This window comes from Martes martes, assembly GCF_963455335.1.
Source record: "Martes martes genome assembly, chromosome: 11".
NCBI lineage: Eukaryota > Metazoa > Chordata > Mammalia > Carnivora > Mustelidae > Martes > Martes martes.
Window position 1 is genome coordinate 106,654,684 of NC_137899.1, and position 16,436 is coordinate 106,671,119.

Below are 16,436 nucleotides of genomic sequence, written 5' to 3' on the forward strand. Positions count from 1 at the left end.
AGAGCTACCTGAAGATTGATAGAGATGCATTTGAAAAGCATTATTTTTTTTATTGATTCTTAATGTAGTAAATTACTGAAGTTCTTTGGCAGCAAACAGAAGTGGCCTCCCGCACGGCTCCCACTCACTCTCCCAGCAGTGCCACGGCTTGCATTAACCGCATTGCGACTGCACTCACTTATATTAAAAGGCTTCTACTGTAATTAATCCTTTTTATTTCAAATCATTTTGGCACAATTTCTAGCTATAAACACTCATAAAAGACAGACAGTTGAAAAATACGTTACAGGTTTTTTCCATATACCTATTGCGATCCTTTCCGTGACAAGTCGTGATTGATGACCTTCTGGCACAGCTGTGGCTCAGCCGGCTGAGAACCAAGGCCAGGGTGAAAAATGCTAAGTGGATTATTTTGCATAAAAAATAGGCAGTTTTGAAATTGTATAATTAACCTGTGTTTAGAAAATACCTTGATTTATGCTTACATTTGTATCTAAGTTGCATACATTATGGAAATTTAATTTATAATCCATTTAGCTGATGCAATCATAGTTCTTAGTGCTATCATTTATTAGTGCTTGTATATTAAATGCTCTAAAGGTCTAAACCTGCCTTATGTAAAAAATTGCACCTAGGCATTTACATTTTATGAGTCACAGTGGGATTTCTGTTTAAAATTCAGGTAGCTCGGATCTATTTAACGAATTTCCCTGGTTTATTGTTACCGATGCGGAAGTGGCAAACAATGACCTTACGTATCGAACGTCCCTTGATTTACACTCCCAGTTTACTTTAAAGTTCGCTGTCCAGATGAGGCTTTTCTTCAACACCTGGAATCAATCATGACGGCTGGGACAGAACCTTCTCCTTGGCTTTGAGGCCATCGCTCATTTGGAAGTAACGGGGTTCCTAAGTGCTGCCGGGTATAGCGTTAGCCGTTCTTAACTCTGAGCAAACTGCGGTTTCTCAAAACAACTCCTTGGCGTTACCCGTGGACAAGTTAAGTGCTAGCCGCTGCTGTGTTGCTCATTCTCTCACTCACAAGTCCTGTTCCGCCGCGTTTTCAGAACTAATTGGGTGCTCATTAGTCTTCAGATCAGAAATAGAAGCCCAGGGACATAACAGCTCGGTTTCCCTGGCAGACAGAGAACATCTGAGTCCGATGGGCCAGGGTGAGGGGGGGGGGGGCACCATTAAGTACGTAGTTAACAGAGAGCGAACCTGGCGTCCTTGGTGCTTTCACCTCGGGGAGAAGGGCTCATCTGCACTGGGTGCCAGCAGCGTTCCGAGGCGAGAACCCAGTGCAGGACCGTGTTTAAGGGTTCTTTTCTGGTTCCTTCCAGTCCCAGGAGTGGGAGTGACTTGAAAGTGTGGGTCTCACTCAAGGTGAACCTGAGCATTCCCGGGGGCGTAGGAGGGACCGGGAAGCCCCCGCTCGAGGGTCTGTTTCTTAGCGTGTTAAGGCTCGGGGGCGTACAGACTGGTGCCCCCACCGCCTGTTGCCTGTGTGGAAAGGGCGCACAGGGACGTGACCCAGCTGAGTCCCCGTCGCCAGGGCAGGGCTCCTGGGCCCAACTCAAAGGGTGGCACGGGGGCTGGTGGCTGGAGGGCTGGAGCCCCTGCCCCCGGGAGCTGCCAGTCTCCTGTGAGTTCACTGGCACAGCTGCGTCAGCAGAGCCTCGGGGCTCACCTCTCGCGTGTGCGGACAGGGTCGGGTGAACTGCCGAATGACCGCTCCGGGGATGACAGTTTGGTTTTGTGGCAGCGTTCCGGGGGCGGCGTTCCCGGCACAGCCTGGTGACCCTTGGATCTTTCAGCGGCGACTTAGAGAAGATCTCTACATACGTCTACGGCACAGCTCCCTGAGTACTTCCTGTAGCGGGGCTCCCCGCCGTCCCCCAGATGAGAATGTGTGCCTCAGGCTCTGCCTTCAGCACCCCAGCTACCGCGTGGGGGTGGCGAGTCTGCTCTCCCTGTTATTCTCATGTCTGTGTAGACCACGCTTATTCCAGCAGGAAGGGCCTTGGGCATGGAAATCCGGATTTCCCCTTGACTTCTGTAGAAGATGGACTCTTGCCTTCCTCTTAGGAGACCTTCCAGATAGGCCGGACGGAGAGGAGACACCCGTGTGTGCTGAGTGCGGCGCCTGGCCTGGAGCTGGCCTCAGCACGTAGTAGCTTGGGTACATTAGAACGTATTTGACGAGACTCGTCGGGGCTCCCAAGTCCATCCTATGTAGAAGAATGATAAGAATGTTTCTGAAAACTTTACAACCCACTTCTGATCCCTCGTTGCATTTTATAGCTTTAGGCCATAGGAGTATTTAGCAGGATGAGCCTGCCGTCATGTTGGAAAACCTGCATCCCTTGACCCCCACCCCGTGGACAGAGAATCTGGAGATGAATGTAGTAATGGTCACTGAATTTATCTAGCACCACCGGTCATCTGGGAAATGCAGATTAAAACCATAGTGAGATACCCCCTTGCACAAACCAGGATAACTGAACGTTATTTTTTTTTTATTAAAGATTTTATTTATTTATTTGACAGAGATCACAAGTAGGCAGAGAGGCAGGCAGAGAGAGAGGAGGAAGCAGGCTCCCTGCTGAGCAGAGAGCCCGATGCGGGGCTCGATCCCAGGACCCTGAGATCATGACCTGAGCTGAAGGCAGAGGCTTAACCCACTGAGCCACCCAGGCACCCCATAACTGAACTTTAAAAAGACTGACAACACTGCTCATCAATAAGGGTCTGGACCAGCTGGAAGCTTCCTGCGTCGCTGGTCATGGCGGAACATGGTTGTGCTTGGAAAACAGCGTGTCCTTTCCCGATGCAGCTGAACACATCTCATGCCTGGCACTCCCCCTACATCAGCAGGTCCTCAGTCTTTCCTGAGAGAAGCAGAGCACAGACCCACAGAAAGCCTCACACTGATGGTCCAGCAGCTTTCTTTACCCTAGCGCCAGATGGGACGCAACCCCCATGTCCATCAGCAGGCCCAGGGCTGGAGATGCTGCGTGGCCTCATGTGAAAGAATGAACAGCCTTATGTAGTGAGGAGGCAGACAAGGGCTGTCTGATGCCCTTGGAGGGGGTTCTGGGGGTGGGGGTGGCCACAGAAGGGGGTTGACATGAGGGACAGGAGGGAGCTCTCGTGGGGAGTTGGGGAAGGGGATGTGCTCTGTATCTTCACCCAAGTGGCCACTGCATGGGCACAACCAGGTAATTCGTCAGGCTGTACTCTTAGAGGTTGTACATTTTATTTTACTCTATGGAAATCATGCTTTAACATACACAAGTGAAAAGACAGTTATGCACGTGGCCCTTCAACAGAACAGTGGGCAGTAACTCCGAGCGGAGAGGTCCTCCATCAGGGCGTCTGGGTTTGACGCCAGCTCCGGCACGCGCTCACCCACCATGGCCGCACAAGTGCCTGTGAGCCCCAGGGCCTGGTCCCTTTGTCTACGGGCAGGGCTGGGCAGACTGCCGCTGTGGGCCGCGTCCGGCCTGCCCCGGTTGTGTGGTCAGGGTGCTGAGAATGATTTTCCTCCTGGGGGCTGAAAAAGTGGGAAGAATAGTATTTCTTGACATTGAGAAATACATGCGGTCCAGCCTGGCACAGCTGCCCTCACTCATGCACACACTATGTTCCTTCTTTGCTACAAAGGCTGAGTGGAGGAGCGGCCTCCGAGCTGGTCCAGCCCGTGGTCGTGGGTTGAATTGTGACCCCCCAAGAGATGGGGTTCTGTCCTAATCCCCCGTACCTGTGAACCTGATGTTATTTGCCAGGGAACCTTTCCTGTGAGTCACACCGGGTTAAGAGTGGCTCCCCAAAGCCAGTGACTGGTCTCTGTGACAGAAGGGGGTGGAGATGCAGACACGCACCCGGGGAAGACACCTCTCGAAGAGGCCGAGTTTGGAGTGACTCAGCCAAAAGCCGGGGGCCACGGGGTAGAGTCAGGAACATCAGAGAGGACAAGGAGGCCTGCCAAGGGGATGTGCCTGCTGCCACCCGGAGTTAGACTTCCGGCCCGCGGAGCTCCGAGGCGCTGAGCTGTCGTTCTGAGCCCCCCGCAAGGGGCTTCGCTGAGCAGCCCTCAGAGACCCCGATTCCTGCGAAGCGTCTGCAGGAACACGTGCCCCTCCATGGCCGCACGGGCGATGGGGCTCTGGAGCGTCCACGGGCGTGCACGCTCTGCGAGGCACCCCGAAGTGTGCTCAGCGTCCGCGTTAGAACATGTGGTGCCCTGCACACACGCACCGGGCGGCCAGCCTGGCATCGCGCACACAGGGTGCCCGCCGGTGTCCGCATCCGCCATCACGGGCATTGCGAGGAGCGTGTCCGCGGTCCGTCCGGGTTCCGCGGAATCTCAGGGTGGGCGGTCAGAGGGGGAGCTCCTCTGGCGCTAACCACTGCTCTGTGTTCTCGTTGGAAGGCGCTCTATGAAAACATGCTGGTCGAACTGCCCTTCGCCGGCTTCTTCCTGTCCAAGTTGCTTGGCACCAGCGCGGATGTGGACATCCATCATCTGGCCTCGCTCGACCCCGAAGTGTACAAGAATCTGCTTTTCCTCAAGAGCTATGAAGGCGATGTGGAGGAGCTGGGGCTGAACTTCACCGTGGTGAACAACGACCTGGGGGAGGCGCAGGTGAGGGCTGGTCCTGACGCCGCTGCCGTTCCCGTGGGGCGGCAGGGTCCTTCCGTGTGGAAGGGCTCCAGTGCCTTCCAGTGCCCGGAGGGTTCAACGTGGGGAGTGGGGGGCTGGAGACGCACGGGCCACAGCCCCAGTCCTCCGTGACACCTGTCCTCTGGGATTCTCTTCCCGGGGCTGCTGCTCGTCTAGCTCTTGGCCCCGGGGACTGGGGGTAGCCCCTTCTTGACAGGAGCCCCAAGGGTCCCCGTGCACCTCTCTGTTCCTTGACCATTCTCGGTGGACCTCAGGTGCTCTGACACCAATCGCTGGCCGGCATGATCAATCCGATGGTCTTGCTGTCTTTATCTTTTTTTTTTTTTTTTTAAGATTTTATCTACCTATTTGACAGAGAGAGACACAGCAAGAGAAGGAACACAAGCAGGGGGAGTGGGAGAGGGAGAAGCAGGCTTCCCGCTGAGCAGGGAGCCCGATGCGGGGCTCGATCCCAGGACCCTGGAATCATGACCTGAGCCGAAGGCAGACGCCCAACGACTGAGCCACCCACGTGCCCCCTTTTTAAAAAATATTTTATTTATTCATTTGAGAGGAAGAGACAGCATGAGCACAGGGAGCAGCAGAGGGAGAGGGAGAAGCACACTCCCGGCTGAGCAGGGAGCCCGACATGGGGCTCGATCCCAGAGCCCTGAGACTGTGACCTGAGCTGAAGGCAGAGGCTTAACCATTAGAGCCACCCAGGCGCCCCGTGTCTTTATCCTTCTTAAAAAAAAAAACAAAAAAACAAAAAAAAAAACCTACATGTTAGAGATTGAAACTGATTTTTTTAGATGACAGCACTGTTAGGGCATGATTTGCATACCACAAAATCATGCTTTCGAGGACGGCACAGGTCGGCGCGTTCCGGGTGTGCTGCTCTCCTCAGCTCTCCAGTCAGGATGGTTTCCTCTCCGCAGAGAAGCCGGGTGCACGTTAGCAGGCCCCTCCCACCCCGCGTCGGTGAGCACAACTTGCGTGCTCTGTGCACGCTCGGCCACCCCAGGTGCGGTGCAGAACTGGAACCCTGTGGCCGTGGCCCTTGGTGGCAGCTTCGTTCCCTTGCCGTAGGAGCCCATGCTCATCCGTCTGTCCAGCTGAACGGCGCTCTGTCGTGTGGGGACAGCAGCCTCTCAGTTGACAGACATTTGGGTTATTTCCACTCTTATCTGTTAGGAAGAGAATCCTAGGAACGTTCTTATACCACACACTCAGCTCGGAAGGACCGCCGATACCCGGGGTTTCCTTGCAGTGTGATGAGATCGGGGCCCTGGGGGGAGGTAGAGATGGGCTAGACTGGCCACCAGGTGGGACTTGCTAAAACGGGCGGTCGCGGGGGGGGAGGCATTTGGCATACTTTTTGTGTACATCAGCATACGTTCAGACGGTCCCATAATTTGCAAAACCTTTTTTAACGTGTACGACACACCAGATTGTTGGAGGACCTTTGAAGTGGTACTTGTTAATGTCTCGTTTTACCAGATTTTAAAGTGGCCAATGTGCTTCTCTAATTTTTGGTTTTTAGACAAATAGGTCTGTTTTGTAGGGAGAAACAGCTTTTCTGCCATTCTTATGTAGATGAGTAATCTTCTCTGAATCTAGTAGTTCTGTTTTAACTACAGAACGCTTGTTACCATTAATCTTCGTAGATATCTGTTACTGGTTTTTAATTCAGGCTTTCAAAGGTCATCAGCTTTGCAACCTTAAAAGTAACTTCATATTAAAACTGTACTCAAGGGGCGCCTGGGTGGCTCAGTGGATTAAAGCCTCTGCCTTCGGCTCAGGTCATGATCCCAGGGTCCTGGAGAGATCCCTGCTCAGCAGGGAGCCTGCTTCCCCCCTTCTCTGCCTGACTCTCTGCCTACTTGTGATCTTTGTCTGTCAAATAAATAAAATCTTCTAAAAAAAAAAAAAAAAGGAAAAAGAAGCAGCGGGTAAGCTTAGGGGCATACAAGAAAAGGTGGACGGACGCCAGCGAGTCGGGTTCTCCTGCTGTCGTGGAGAACAGTTAGAGGCCTTGGGCTTTAGAAAGGGACGTACTCAGAAGGGGAACCAGTGTTTGATTCCACAGCTGGTTTGCAGGATTTCAGTTCCTCAGGGTACAGGGGTCTAAACGCCTGCATTTCAGAGCCGGCAGGAAGTGAGTAACAAGAAAACACCCGAGGGCCGCCCGCCCGCCTGGACTGGCCGGTGGAATGTGTAACTCTTGATCTGGGGGTTGTGGGCTCGAGCCCCATGTTGGATGGAGAGATTACTTAAAAAAATAAAATCCGGGGTGCCTGGGTGGCTCAGTGGGTTAAAGCCTCTGCCTTCAGCTCAGGTCATGGTCCCAGGGTCCTGGGATCGAGCCCCCAGCATCGGGCTCTCTGCTCAGCGGGGAGCCTGCTTCCCCCCCGCTCTGTGCCTGCCTCTCTGCCTACTTGTGATCTTTGTCTGTCAAATAAATAAATAAAATCTTATAAATAAATAAATAAAATAAAATAAAATAAAATCTTTTAAAAAGAAAAGAGAAAACCCCTGAGCCTCCCTTCCCAGGAATCTGAGATTTGATCCTGGGATTGCCGAACCGTCGCTTGGCCCCACAGCAGGGATGTCTTCGGGAACTGAGATGAGAAGCACACTCAGGTTTCCACGTCCTCGTTCTAAACTCTGGATATTCTGCCTGCCTTCGTGGTACTTGAGTTTTAGTCTATTTCTTGGCCTTTAAACAGCTACTATTTAGTGGGGCACTAGGGAAGCTCAGTGAAGCGTCCGACTGATCCGGCTCAGGTCATGATCTCAGGGTCGTGAGATCGAGCCCCTCGGCGGGGGCTCTGTGCCCGGCAGGGGGTCTACTTGGGACTCTCTCCCTCTTCTCCGTCTTCCCCCACCCCACCATGCATGAGCTCACACTGTCTCTCAAATAAGTAAAATCTTCAAAAACAACAACAAAAAACCACCTATTTAAGAAATAGGTGTGGATTAAATCCTAACTGGAAATAAGGGAAATGACACCACCTTGGCCTCCTGCTTCCCTGTCTTGTTCGGACACCTCTGGGCATTCTGGAGGACCGACCTTGGCGCCGGGAGAGGAGATGAGAACGGCAGGACAGAGCCCCATCCTGGTTACGGCTCACTTAGTTGCGTTTGTTCCCGCCCCTTCTGAGAGAACTGAAGTTTCTCTCTGCACAATCAGACTTGTGTGTCGCAGCGTGAGGACACTGTGAACACGCCGGGAGCGAGGCCGCTGGCCCCTGCCTCACGCCGCCTGCTGGCGTGATTCACAAATGAAGTAAAAGCGCCGGGCGGTTCTATAGTGACCTGCCCACGGCCTCTGCTGGCGGGAGTGTTTCCCATTTTCCTTCAGAGATAAACGGTGACAGTGAGACGTCGCCCACGTAAGCGTCCATTAGAGCAGCTCGGGTAACACTGGAACGGGTTAGAAGCAGAAGTGCGAAGTGATGATGTTTCAGTCGTTCGTAGAAGCTCCCGCTGAATAAAGAATTGTGGATGGCCACGCAGAGGGATAATTGCACTGAAGGGTCCAGCAGGGAAACTGAGAAAGTCCCTGGAAAGCAGCTGATCTGTGGGGGACACCTTCCGGGTTTCTGCAGCGACAGATACAGAAACAGTCCTCTGTACAGGTTTAAGTTCATGAAATACCGTGACTTAGTTCTGACATGCAAATACTCCTTTATGTTGGTAGGTCACGTTAATTTTCCTTTCGGAAATGCTAGGGTTTCTCCCCAACTTGTTTTCTTTGGTGAAATCAGTACGGCTGTTAGCCTGCCTAAAAACGAACGTGAAATTTTAGACCACGAGTTTGTACATGTATCTCTGCTAAGGAAAGGGCTCAGGGTTTAAAGTGGTCCCTGAATGTCGCCACGCACAGAGCATGAACTTGAGGCACAAGACCTCCTTCAGGCCCTGGTTCTGCTGCCGTGCTGCGTGACCCTGGGCTGGTCACAGCAGTGCTTCCGCCCTTCCAGAGGGCGTGGACGGGGCCCCAAGGATGAAGTGGGCACGCTTGGGTGGGGAGCCCGTGTGCCCCCCAGCGTTGGAGAGCTGCCCTGGTTCATACTGAGAGATGTAAATACACCCTCACCCTGGAACCCCAGGACCGATCCAACATGGTGTGAGACTCAGTCGCTGTTCCAGTGTCGCCGAGATGGGAGCGAAGATGACCACACGCTGTCCCCATGTGGTCCCTGGAAACAGCCTTGCCATCTGATAAGGCAGGGGGTCTGGGGCTTCGGGGGTCCTTTACCTGACAGTTTCCCAGGTCCATTGTCTGAATCACTCACTACCTGCTCATTTGGTACCCGTTGTTGGTGCACTTGGAGTAAGGGCTGGTAGTTGTGCAGGAAAGCAGCACCGCGGGCTCGTGGGGCCCAGGTAGTACACGGACGGTGAGCACAGGATGCATCACGGCCTCCCCCTGGAGTGGGGAAGTGAGAGGAAGTGTGGATTCAGAGCCTTTCTTGGGCCTCTGGTTCTAGCCAGGAGCACAAGCACTAGCGAGCAGGGGGAGCACCGGGGGAAGAAGCCCATGTGTCGAAGCCTCGTTGTGTCCGTAGTGCAAGGTAGCCGGGCGGCCATGGGCGTAGATGATTTCAGGAAAGCTCCTCCGTGACGGGACAATGGCCTCCATGGGAAGTGGTGCAGAAACTGGCCAAGATGCCGTTGCCCAGGGCAGGCCGTTGCCTAGAGCCGGAGGTGCTGTCCTCGTTCAGGCTGAACCGCGAGGAGGACGTGCTTGCGGCTTCCGTGACCCGCAGTCTGGGCAGCGCTCTGTGTTCACCCCAAGCTTTGCCACCCACCTGTCGTCTGGAATATCTTCTTCACTTGCTGTCTCTATTGTTAGCACAGGCGGCCTCATCCAGGTGCGTCTGAGAAGCATCAGCAAATGTGAAAATAGTGCATTCTTGTGAATTAGGCTGACGCATCTATGATGGCTTATCGTGTGTTGTCCGTCACCTTTGGTTCACGTGAGCTTACAAACCACAGACCTAGGGTAGACCAAGCGGAAATACCACCGTTTTATTAATGACGAAAGTCATTCCCAGGGCGGGGGGGGTGGGTTGCAGGTGTCCCCCTCACAGTGGCGGGGACAGCCAGCGTCCAGCCCTAGCTCCTGCCGCGGGCTTCCTGCTGACTCCCCAGCGCTGCCAGCCCTGCTACCCAGCCCTGTGCCCCTGACACACTGCGTGAGCATGGTCCGGTGATGACGAAGGCTGTCCCCGGGAGTGGGCCATCTGAATGACGGCCCATCATCTCTAATGGACTGCTGTCCTCTGAGTCCTGTCTGCAGTACCTGAGGGGCCCCTGGCCCCTCAGTCAGTGGAGCCTGCGATACTTCACCGTGGGTTGTCGGTTCGAGTCCCACATTGGTGTAGAGATCAGTTAAACATAAAATCTTTAAAAATAATAAAAATAATGAGGGGCCCCAGGATGGCTCAGTCGTTAAGTGTCTGCCTTTGGCTCAGGTCATGATCTCGGGGTCCTGGGATCGAGCCCCGTATCAGGCTCCTTGCTTGGTGGGGAGTCTGCTTCTTCCTCCACCTGCCTGTATCTCTCTCTCTCTCTGTAAATAAATAAATAAGAATCTTTTTTAAAAAAGAATGAAAGAATGAAGTACTTCATAGTGATAGCAATATGACAGAGATACAAAGAGAAGAATGTTCTGTTTGTACAAATATGAGTTATCATTCTATTACAACCTTCATTCTTTAGGCTGTATTTTCTCCAGAATGAATTCCTTTTGACATGAGTTCATTTCACGGTTCATACCTTTGCCCTTTGTGATTCATAATTTATTTTAACTTTTTTTTTTTTTAAGATTTTACTTACTTATTTGACAGAGACACAGCGAGAGAGGGAGCACAAGCAGGGGGAGCAGGAGAGGGAGAAGCAGGCCTCCCACGGAGCAGAGAGCCTGATTCGGGGCTCGATCCCAGGACCCTGAGATCGTGACCTGAGCTGAAGGCAGATGCTCGATGACGGAGTCAGTCAGGCGCCCTATTTTAACTTTCAATTATTTGTTTCAGAGAAGGAGAACGTGCACCTGTATGTTGGGGGGGGGTGGGCAAAGGGAGAGAGAGTCTCAAGCAGACCCCCCGCTGAGCACAGAGCCTGACATGCGGCCCGATCTCACGACCCTGAGATGGTGACCTGAGCCAACAGGAGTCGGACACCCAACTGACTGAGCCACCCAGGCTCCCCAGATCGCTAATTTCTTACAACGGAGTTGCCATGATCAACTTGTTGTGCTGGTGGCTGACTCTCCTAGAGGCAGAATAAGACGCCCGGCTGTGGAGGGTCCCGTCAGCGGGGCGTCCTTGCGCCAACCCAGGCTGGCTTGTCACCAGCCGCACAGCCTTTTACTCAGCTGCCTGTGTACAAAGCCATGCGATCGGGTTTCTCTGAAGTAAGTGTTTCTTGCTTTCGTTTTGCTCTAGTCCTAATTAGAAGACTAATTAGACCCTTATTTTACTCTTTCCAGGTGGTCGAACTGAAATTTGGTGGCAAAGACATCCCTGTGACGAGTGCCAACAGGATTGCGTACATCCACCTCGTGGCCGACTACAGGCTGAACAGGCAGATCCGCCAGCACTGCCTCGCCTTCCGACAGGGCCTGGCCAACGTGGTGAACCTGGAGTGGCTGCGGATGTTCGACCAGCAGGAGATCCAGGTAGGCCGCCATGCCCCCCGGGAACCCCGCTGCCACGAGATGCGGAGGAGCCGCCTGGCAGGCTGCCTCGCGTTTTACGAATCGAACTTGTTTTTCAGGTATTGATTTCTGGTGCACAAGTCCCCATAAGTCTGGACGACCTCAAATCGTTTACAAACTATTCAGGTAAGTTGCCACTGCTGCTTGCTTATTCCTGAAAATGTTACAGATGGTTATTTCCAAATGGACTTTTCGTTTGCTTTCTGTTGGGTGATTCCGTCACACGGTCTGGAGCCCAGCACGAGGGCCCCGTGAAATCCCCAGCCGGCCCGTTCTGCCTCTGCCTGCGCCCCCACAAGTAGCTGCTCTTTGGTTCTGTGTATCTTTACACAGAACTACAGAAGCTCTTCTTACTGTCCTCATTTTTACACATGATTCTGGATCTTGTGGTTTTCTCTTCCCACCACGTTTTCTTAAGTCTCCACTAAGGCATTGGATCGCCTCTAGTTGTCCGCTTTTGAAACAGTGCTTGCGGGGCGCCTGAGTGGCTCAGTGGGTTAAGCCTCTGCCTCCGGCTCGGGTCATGATCTCGGGGTCCTGGGATCGAGCCCCGCATCGGGCTCTCTGCTCGGCGGGGAGCCTGCTTCCCCCTCTCTGCCTGTCTCTCTGCATACTTGTGATCTCTGTCTGTCAAATAAATTAAAAAAAAAAAATTAAAAAAAAAAAAACTGTGCTTGCCAACCGCCTGCCCAAAAACCAGAACAAAACAAAAAACACTAACAATTAAAAAGAATAAACAAAAAAATTGGACCTCCTTTTTATTAAGTTAAACTTAAAAGTTTCTGCTCTTCAAGAAAATGAAACACCAGAAAGAAGATAAACAAATGGCCAATTAACACATAGAAAGATGCTTAACGACATTAGTCATGAGAGAGAGAGAGATTGTTCAGAGCTGGACCTGGCGTATCTTTTGGGCATTTGTAAGTTTTTTAAATTAACCTCATATACACTTAGGAACGTGAAGAGAGAAAAAAAAAATCCTTAAAACAATCACTGTAATTTTAGTGGATTTTCACTCTATCCTAGTTTGTGGTGATACATAATTTATAGTATACATTGTTTGTTTAGCATCAAAAATAAAAATAAGCTCTTTCCAGCAGACAGTCTCTCCTCTGCTGTCCTGTCCGCCCTTGAGGTGTGTTCAATAAACTTCTGTCTCCTTAAAAATAAATAAATAAATAAATAAAAATATGTGTACATATATACACACACACACAATATGTATCTCTAAGCTGTTACTCTTCTTACAACTAATTTTTGAGATTAAATAGGTATATATGATTTTTTTAACCTTCCCCTATAATAAAGGTTTTTTTTTTTTTAGGATTTTATTTATTTATTTGACAAAGAGAGATCACAAGTAGGCAGAGGCAGGCGGAGAGAGAGGAGGAAGCAGGCTCCCCACTGAGCAGAGAGCCCGATGCGGGGCTCGATCCCTGGACCCTGAGATCATGACCTGAGCCGAAGGCAGAGGCTTAACCCACTGAGCCACCCAGGCGCCCCTATAATAAACAGTTTTATGTTTATTTCTATGTGTACTCTTTTTTTTTTAGTGAGAGAAGCCCAGAAGTTAAATTGCTTATTAACGAATGTGAAGACTTCGGGGGTGAGATTAGGATGGCTAGGACTCGCAGGGAGAGTGCGGCGAGCAGGGTTAGCACTGAGGAGGTGGCGCACGTCCCGGAGCTTGGTTGAGGGTAACTCCACCCCCTTCATTCTTTTGTCTCATCTGTAGGAAACTCTAGATCTTAAATACATATGAAAATCTGTAGTTGAGCCGTTGATTCTTTTTTTAAAATTTAACTGCAATTTAAGTTCCAAGATTCATTGTTTATGCCCACAGCCAGTGCTCCATGCAATACGTGCCCTCCTTGGTACCCACCACCAGGCCCTCCCAACCCCCCACCCCCGTGAGCCATTGATTCTTAATTTTATTGTGCACACAGACATTTTAAAGTTTTTTATTTTTTTATTATTTTCTCCCAAAGATTTTATTTATTTATTCACTTATTTTATTTATTTATCTGCAAGAGAGCGTGAGAGCACAAGTGCGGAAGGAGCAGACATGGGGCCAAGCAGACTCTATGCTGAGCACAGAGCCCAACGTGAGGCTTGATGCAGGGCTCGATCCTAGGACTCCATGATCATGACCCACGCTGAAACCAAGAGTCAGGCACCGAACTGACTGAGCTGCCAGGCACCCTTGAAGCATTTTATCTTTTTTAAGATTTTTTTTATTTACTTAACAGAGATCACAAGTAGGCAGAGAGGCAGGCAGAGAGAGAGGAAGGGAAGCAGACTCGCCGATGAGCAGAGAGCCCGATGCGGGGCTCGATCCCAGGACCCTGACATCATGACCTGAGCCGAAGGCAGAGGCTTTAACCCACTGAGCCACCCAGGTGTCCCACCCCTGAAGCATTTTATGTACCAGCACTCCTGGCTGGCTTCGTTGGAAGAACATGTGACTCCTGATCTCAGGGGTATGGGTTCAAGCCCCACCTTGGGAATAGAGATTACTTTTTAAAAAACGACATATAATATTAAAAATGTTTTATATTTCTTAGAAAATGTAGACATATCCTTAAATAAACGTGACAATACAATGAGTGCGTATGAAACCACGTCTCCGTGGCTGGGGTCTGGTAGGACCAAGCAGGAGTGGTGCGTGGTCGAGGGTGTGAGGCCCTTCGCTGCTGTGCAGTGTCCTCTCCCTTTCCTTATTATCTGGTACACGCTGCATAATTCACTTTTCAAGACCAGGAGAACTACAGAGTCATTCCAGTGTTGGGGCACCCGGCTGTCTCCCTCAGTGGAGCATGCAACTCTTGATCTCTCAGGGTCACGAGTTGAGCCCCACATTGGGCGTGGCTGGGTGGCTCAGTGGGTTAAGCATCTGCCTTTGGCTCAGGTCTTGGTCCCAGGGTCCTGGGTTCGAGCCCCACATTGGGCTCTCTGCTCAGCAGGGAGCCTGCGTCCCCCCACTTTGCCTGCCTCTTTGCCTACTTGTGATCTGTCAAATAAATAAATAAAACTTTTTTAAAAAATTAAAAATCAGAAAAAAATTTAAAGTCACTTCATTTTCATAAAATAATAATAGTCATTTATAATTAACAAAATTACAAATGACTTTTCTTCATTGTTCTTCTCTGTTTTCTAAATATTATGAAATGAGTATTTCTCCCAGAACAGTATTTAAGCCTTAAAAACATACCCTGTGTAGGAGTTCCAGCTACAGCTGAGTGAGGAGAGGATTTCTCTCCTCAAAGGTCACTATCAGCCTGATACCAAAAGCAGACAAAAATAACACAAGAAACTAATAAATTAATATCCCTCAGGAACAAAGATCAAAAGTCCTCAGAATATTGGCAGCCTGAATCCAGCAGCTAAGTAGCACCTACCCCATGTATGCCCGGTTAATCTAACATCTGAAAACGTGTTCGCGTAACATGCAGTACTAACGGTGCAGAGAACGGGACCCACCCAGTCGCCTCAGTCGAGGCGGAAGAGAAAGGAAAAGCGAGTGCAGCTCTGGCGCATCTACGCGTTTCCTACCCACTGCGGGCGAAAACCCTCAGGACACTAGAACAGGAGGGAACTTTCTCGCCCTGAGAGCGGACATGCACAGCATGTCAGAGCTGCCGGCGCCCTGGGGAAGGTTAAATGCTGCCTGCCTACGTCAGAGGCACGTGACCGTGGTTTCTATCTAGTGCAGTAAGGCAGGAGGCAGGAAAGGAAAGAAAAGGTTGGAAAAGAAAAGTGAAAGCAGTGAAAACCGTGGGCGCCCAGGTGGCTCAATTGGCCAGGTGTCTCTGGCTCCTGGTTCCGGCCCAGGTCATGATCTCAGGGTCGTAAGTGCAAGCCCCACGGTGGGCTCCACGCCGGGTGTAGAGCCTGCTTAAGATTCTCTCTCCCCCTCCTCTCCCTCTGCCCCTCCACCCCCAAGAAGGAAGTAAAACCGGTTTTCTTCATAGATAGCTTGACAGAAAAACAAAATGAAAACTAAAAAACCATTTCAGCACAAATCAGTACCACAAACCAATGTTGATCTCACACACAATCCGAGAACAGAATTAATTAAGCAGTTTCATTCAGGGTAACGGCAAAAAGAATACAGTGCAGACACAGCAAAGGGAGTGTACGCGCGCGACTTGTTCGCTGCGGTGCCCAGGCCACCGCGGAGAGGAAGAGGGGACAGCCCGGCGTCACGGGTCAGACACTCCGTATTGCCCGATGTTCATCGACAGGTTCCGTGCAGCCCTACCAAAATCCCAGCAGGCCTGTCGGTGGAAACACACGGGCTGATTTTTAAGTTCATTTCGAAACGGAAAGGACCCAAAATAGCCGAGACAGTTTTGCAGAAGAACAAGTTATGGGAGTTACACTAGATTTAAAACTTACTTTGGCCGCAGTGGTCAGGACATTGTGGAATTGGCACCAGGACTGGCACACTGATTGATGCGATGTAATCAGGGGTTCAGAAGCAAATCCTCATGTTTACGGTCCGTTGACCATTCACTTGACAGTACGGCAGTCCCAGGACAACATTCACATGGAAAACCGTGAGCTTCAGCTACCTCACGCCACGTGCAGAAATGAGCTCAACGGTATGGGATCCCCATAGGTAACAGCCAAAACTATAAAACCTCTAAAAGAACATAAAGGAGAAAATCTGCATGGCCTCTGGATTGGATGGAGTTTTTGGTTGTACACCAAAAGCATGAGCTAGAAAAAAGAAATTGAAAGAAAGTTGGACTTCCTCAAAATTAAAGCTTTTGTGCTTCAAAAGATACTGTTAAGAAAATGAAAAGGAAAGCCACAGATTGGAAGAAACCATGTTCAGGTGATATATATAATATATATAAAGAACGTTTACAACTTAGTAGGACAAGCAGTTGAATTTAAAACATGGCCAAAAAAAAGTTTCACCTAAGAACATACGTACAGGGGCACCTGGGTGGCTCAGTGGGTTGAAGCCTCTGCCTTCGGCTCAGGTCGTGGTCCCTGGGTTCTGGGATCGAGCCCCGCATCGGGCTCTCTGCTCGG

General features: G+C 50.8%; 1 protein-coding gene across 1 annotated transcript in view; it reads left to right on the forward strand.

Annotated features, from left to right (window-relative positions):
* UBE3C (ubiquitin protein ligase E3C) overlaps positions 1-16,436 on the forward strand; it is a 108,718-nt gene that overhangs the window by 80,279 nt on the left and 12,003 nt on the right. Inside the window, exons 19-21 of the mRNA XM_080819068.1 lie at positions 4,436-4,648; positions 11,166-11,354; positions 11,453-11,519. Of these exons, the coding sequence (XP_080675194.1) occupies positions 4,436-4,648; positions 11,166-11,354; positions 11,453-11,519 (469 nt within the window). The remainder of the gene's footprint in view (positions 1-4,435; positions 4,649-11,165; positions 11,355-11,452; positions 11,520-16,436) is intronic.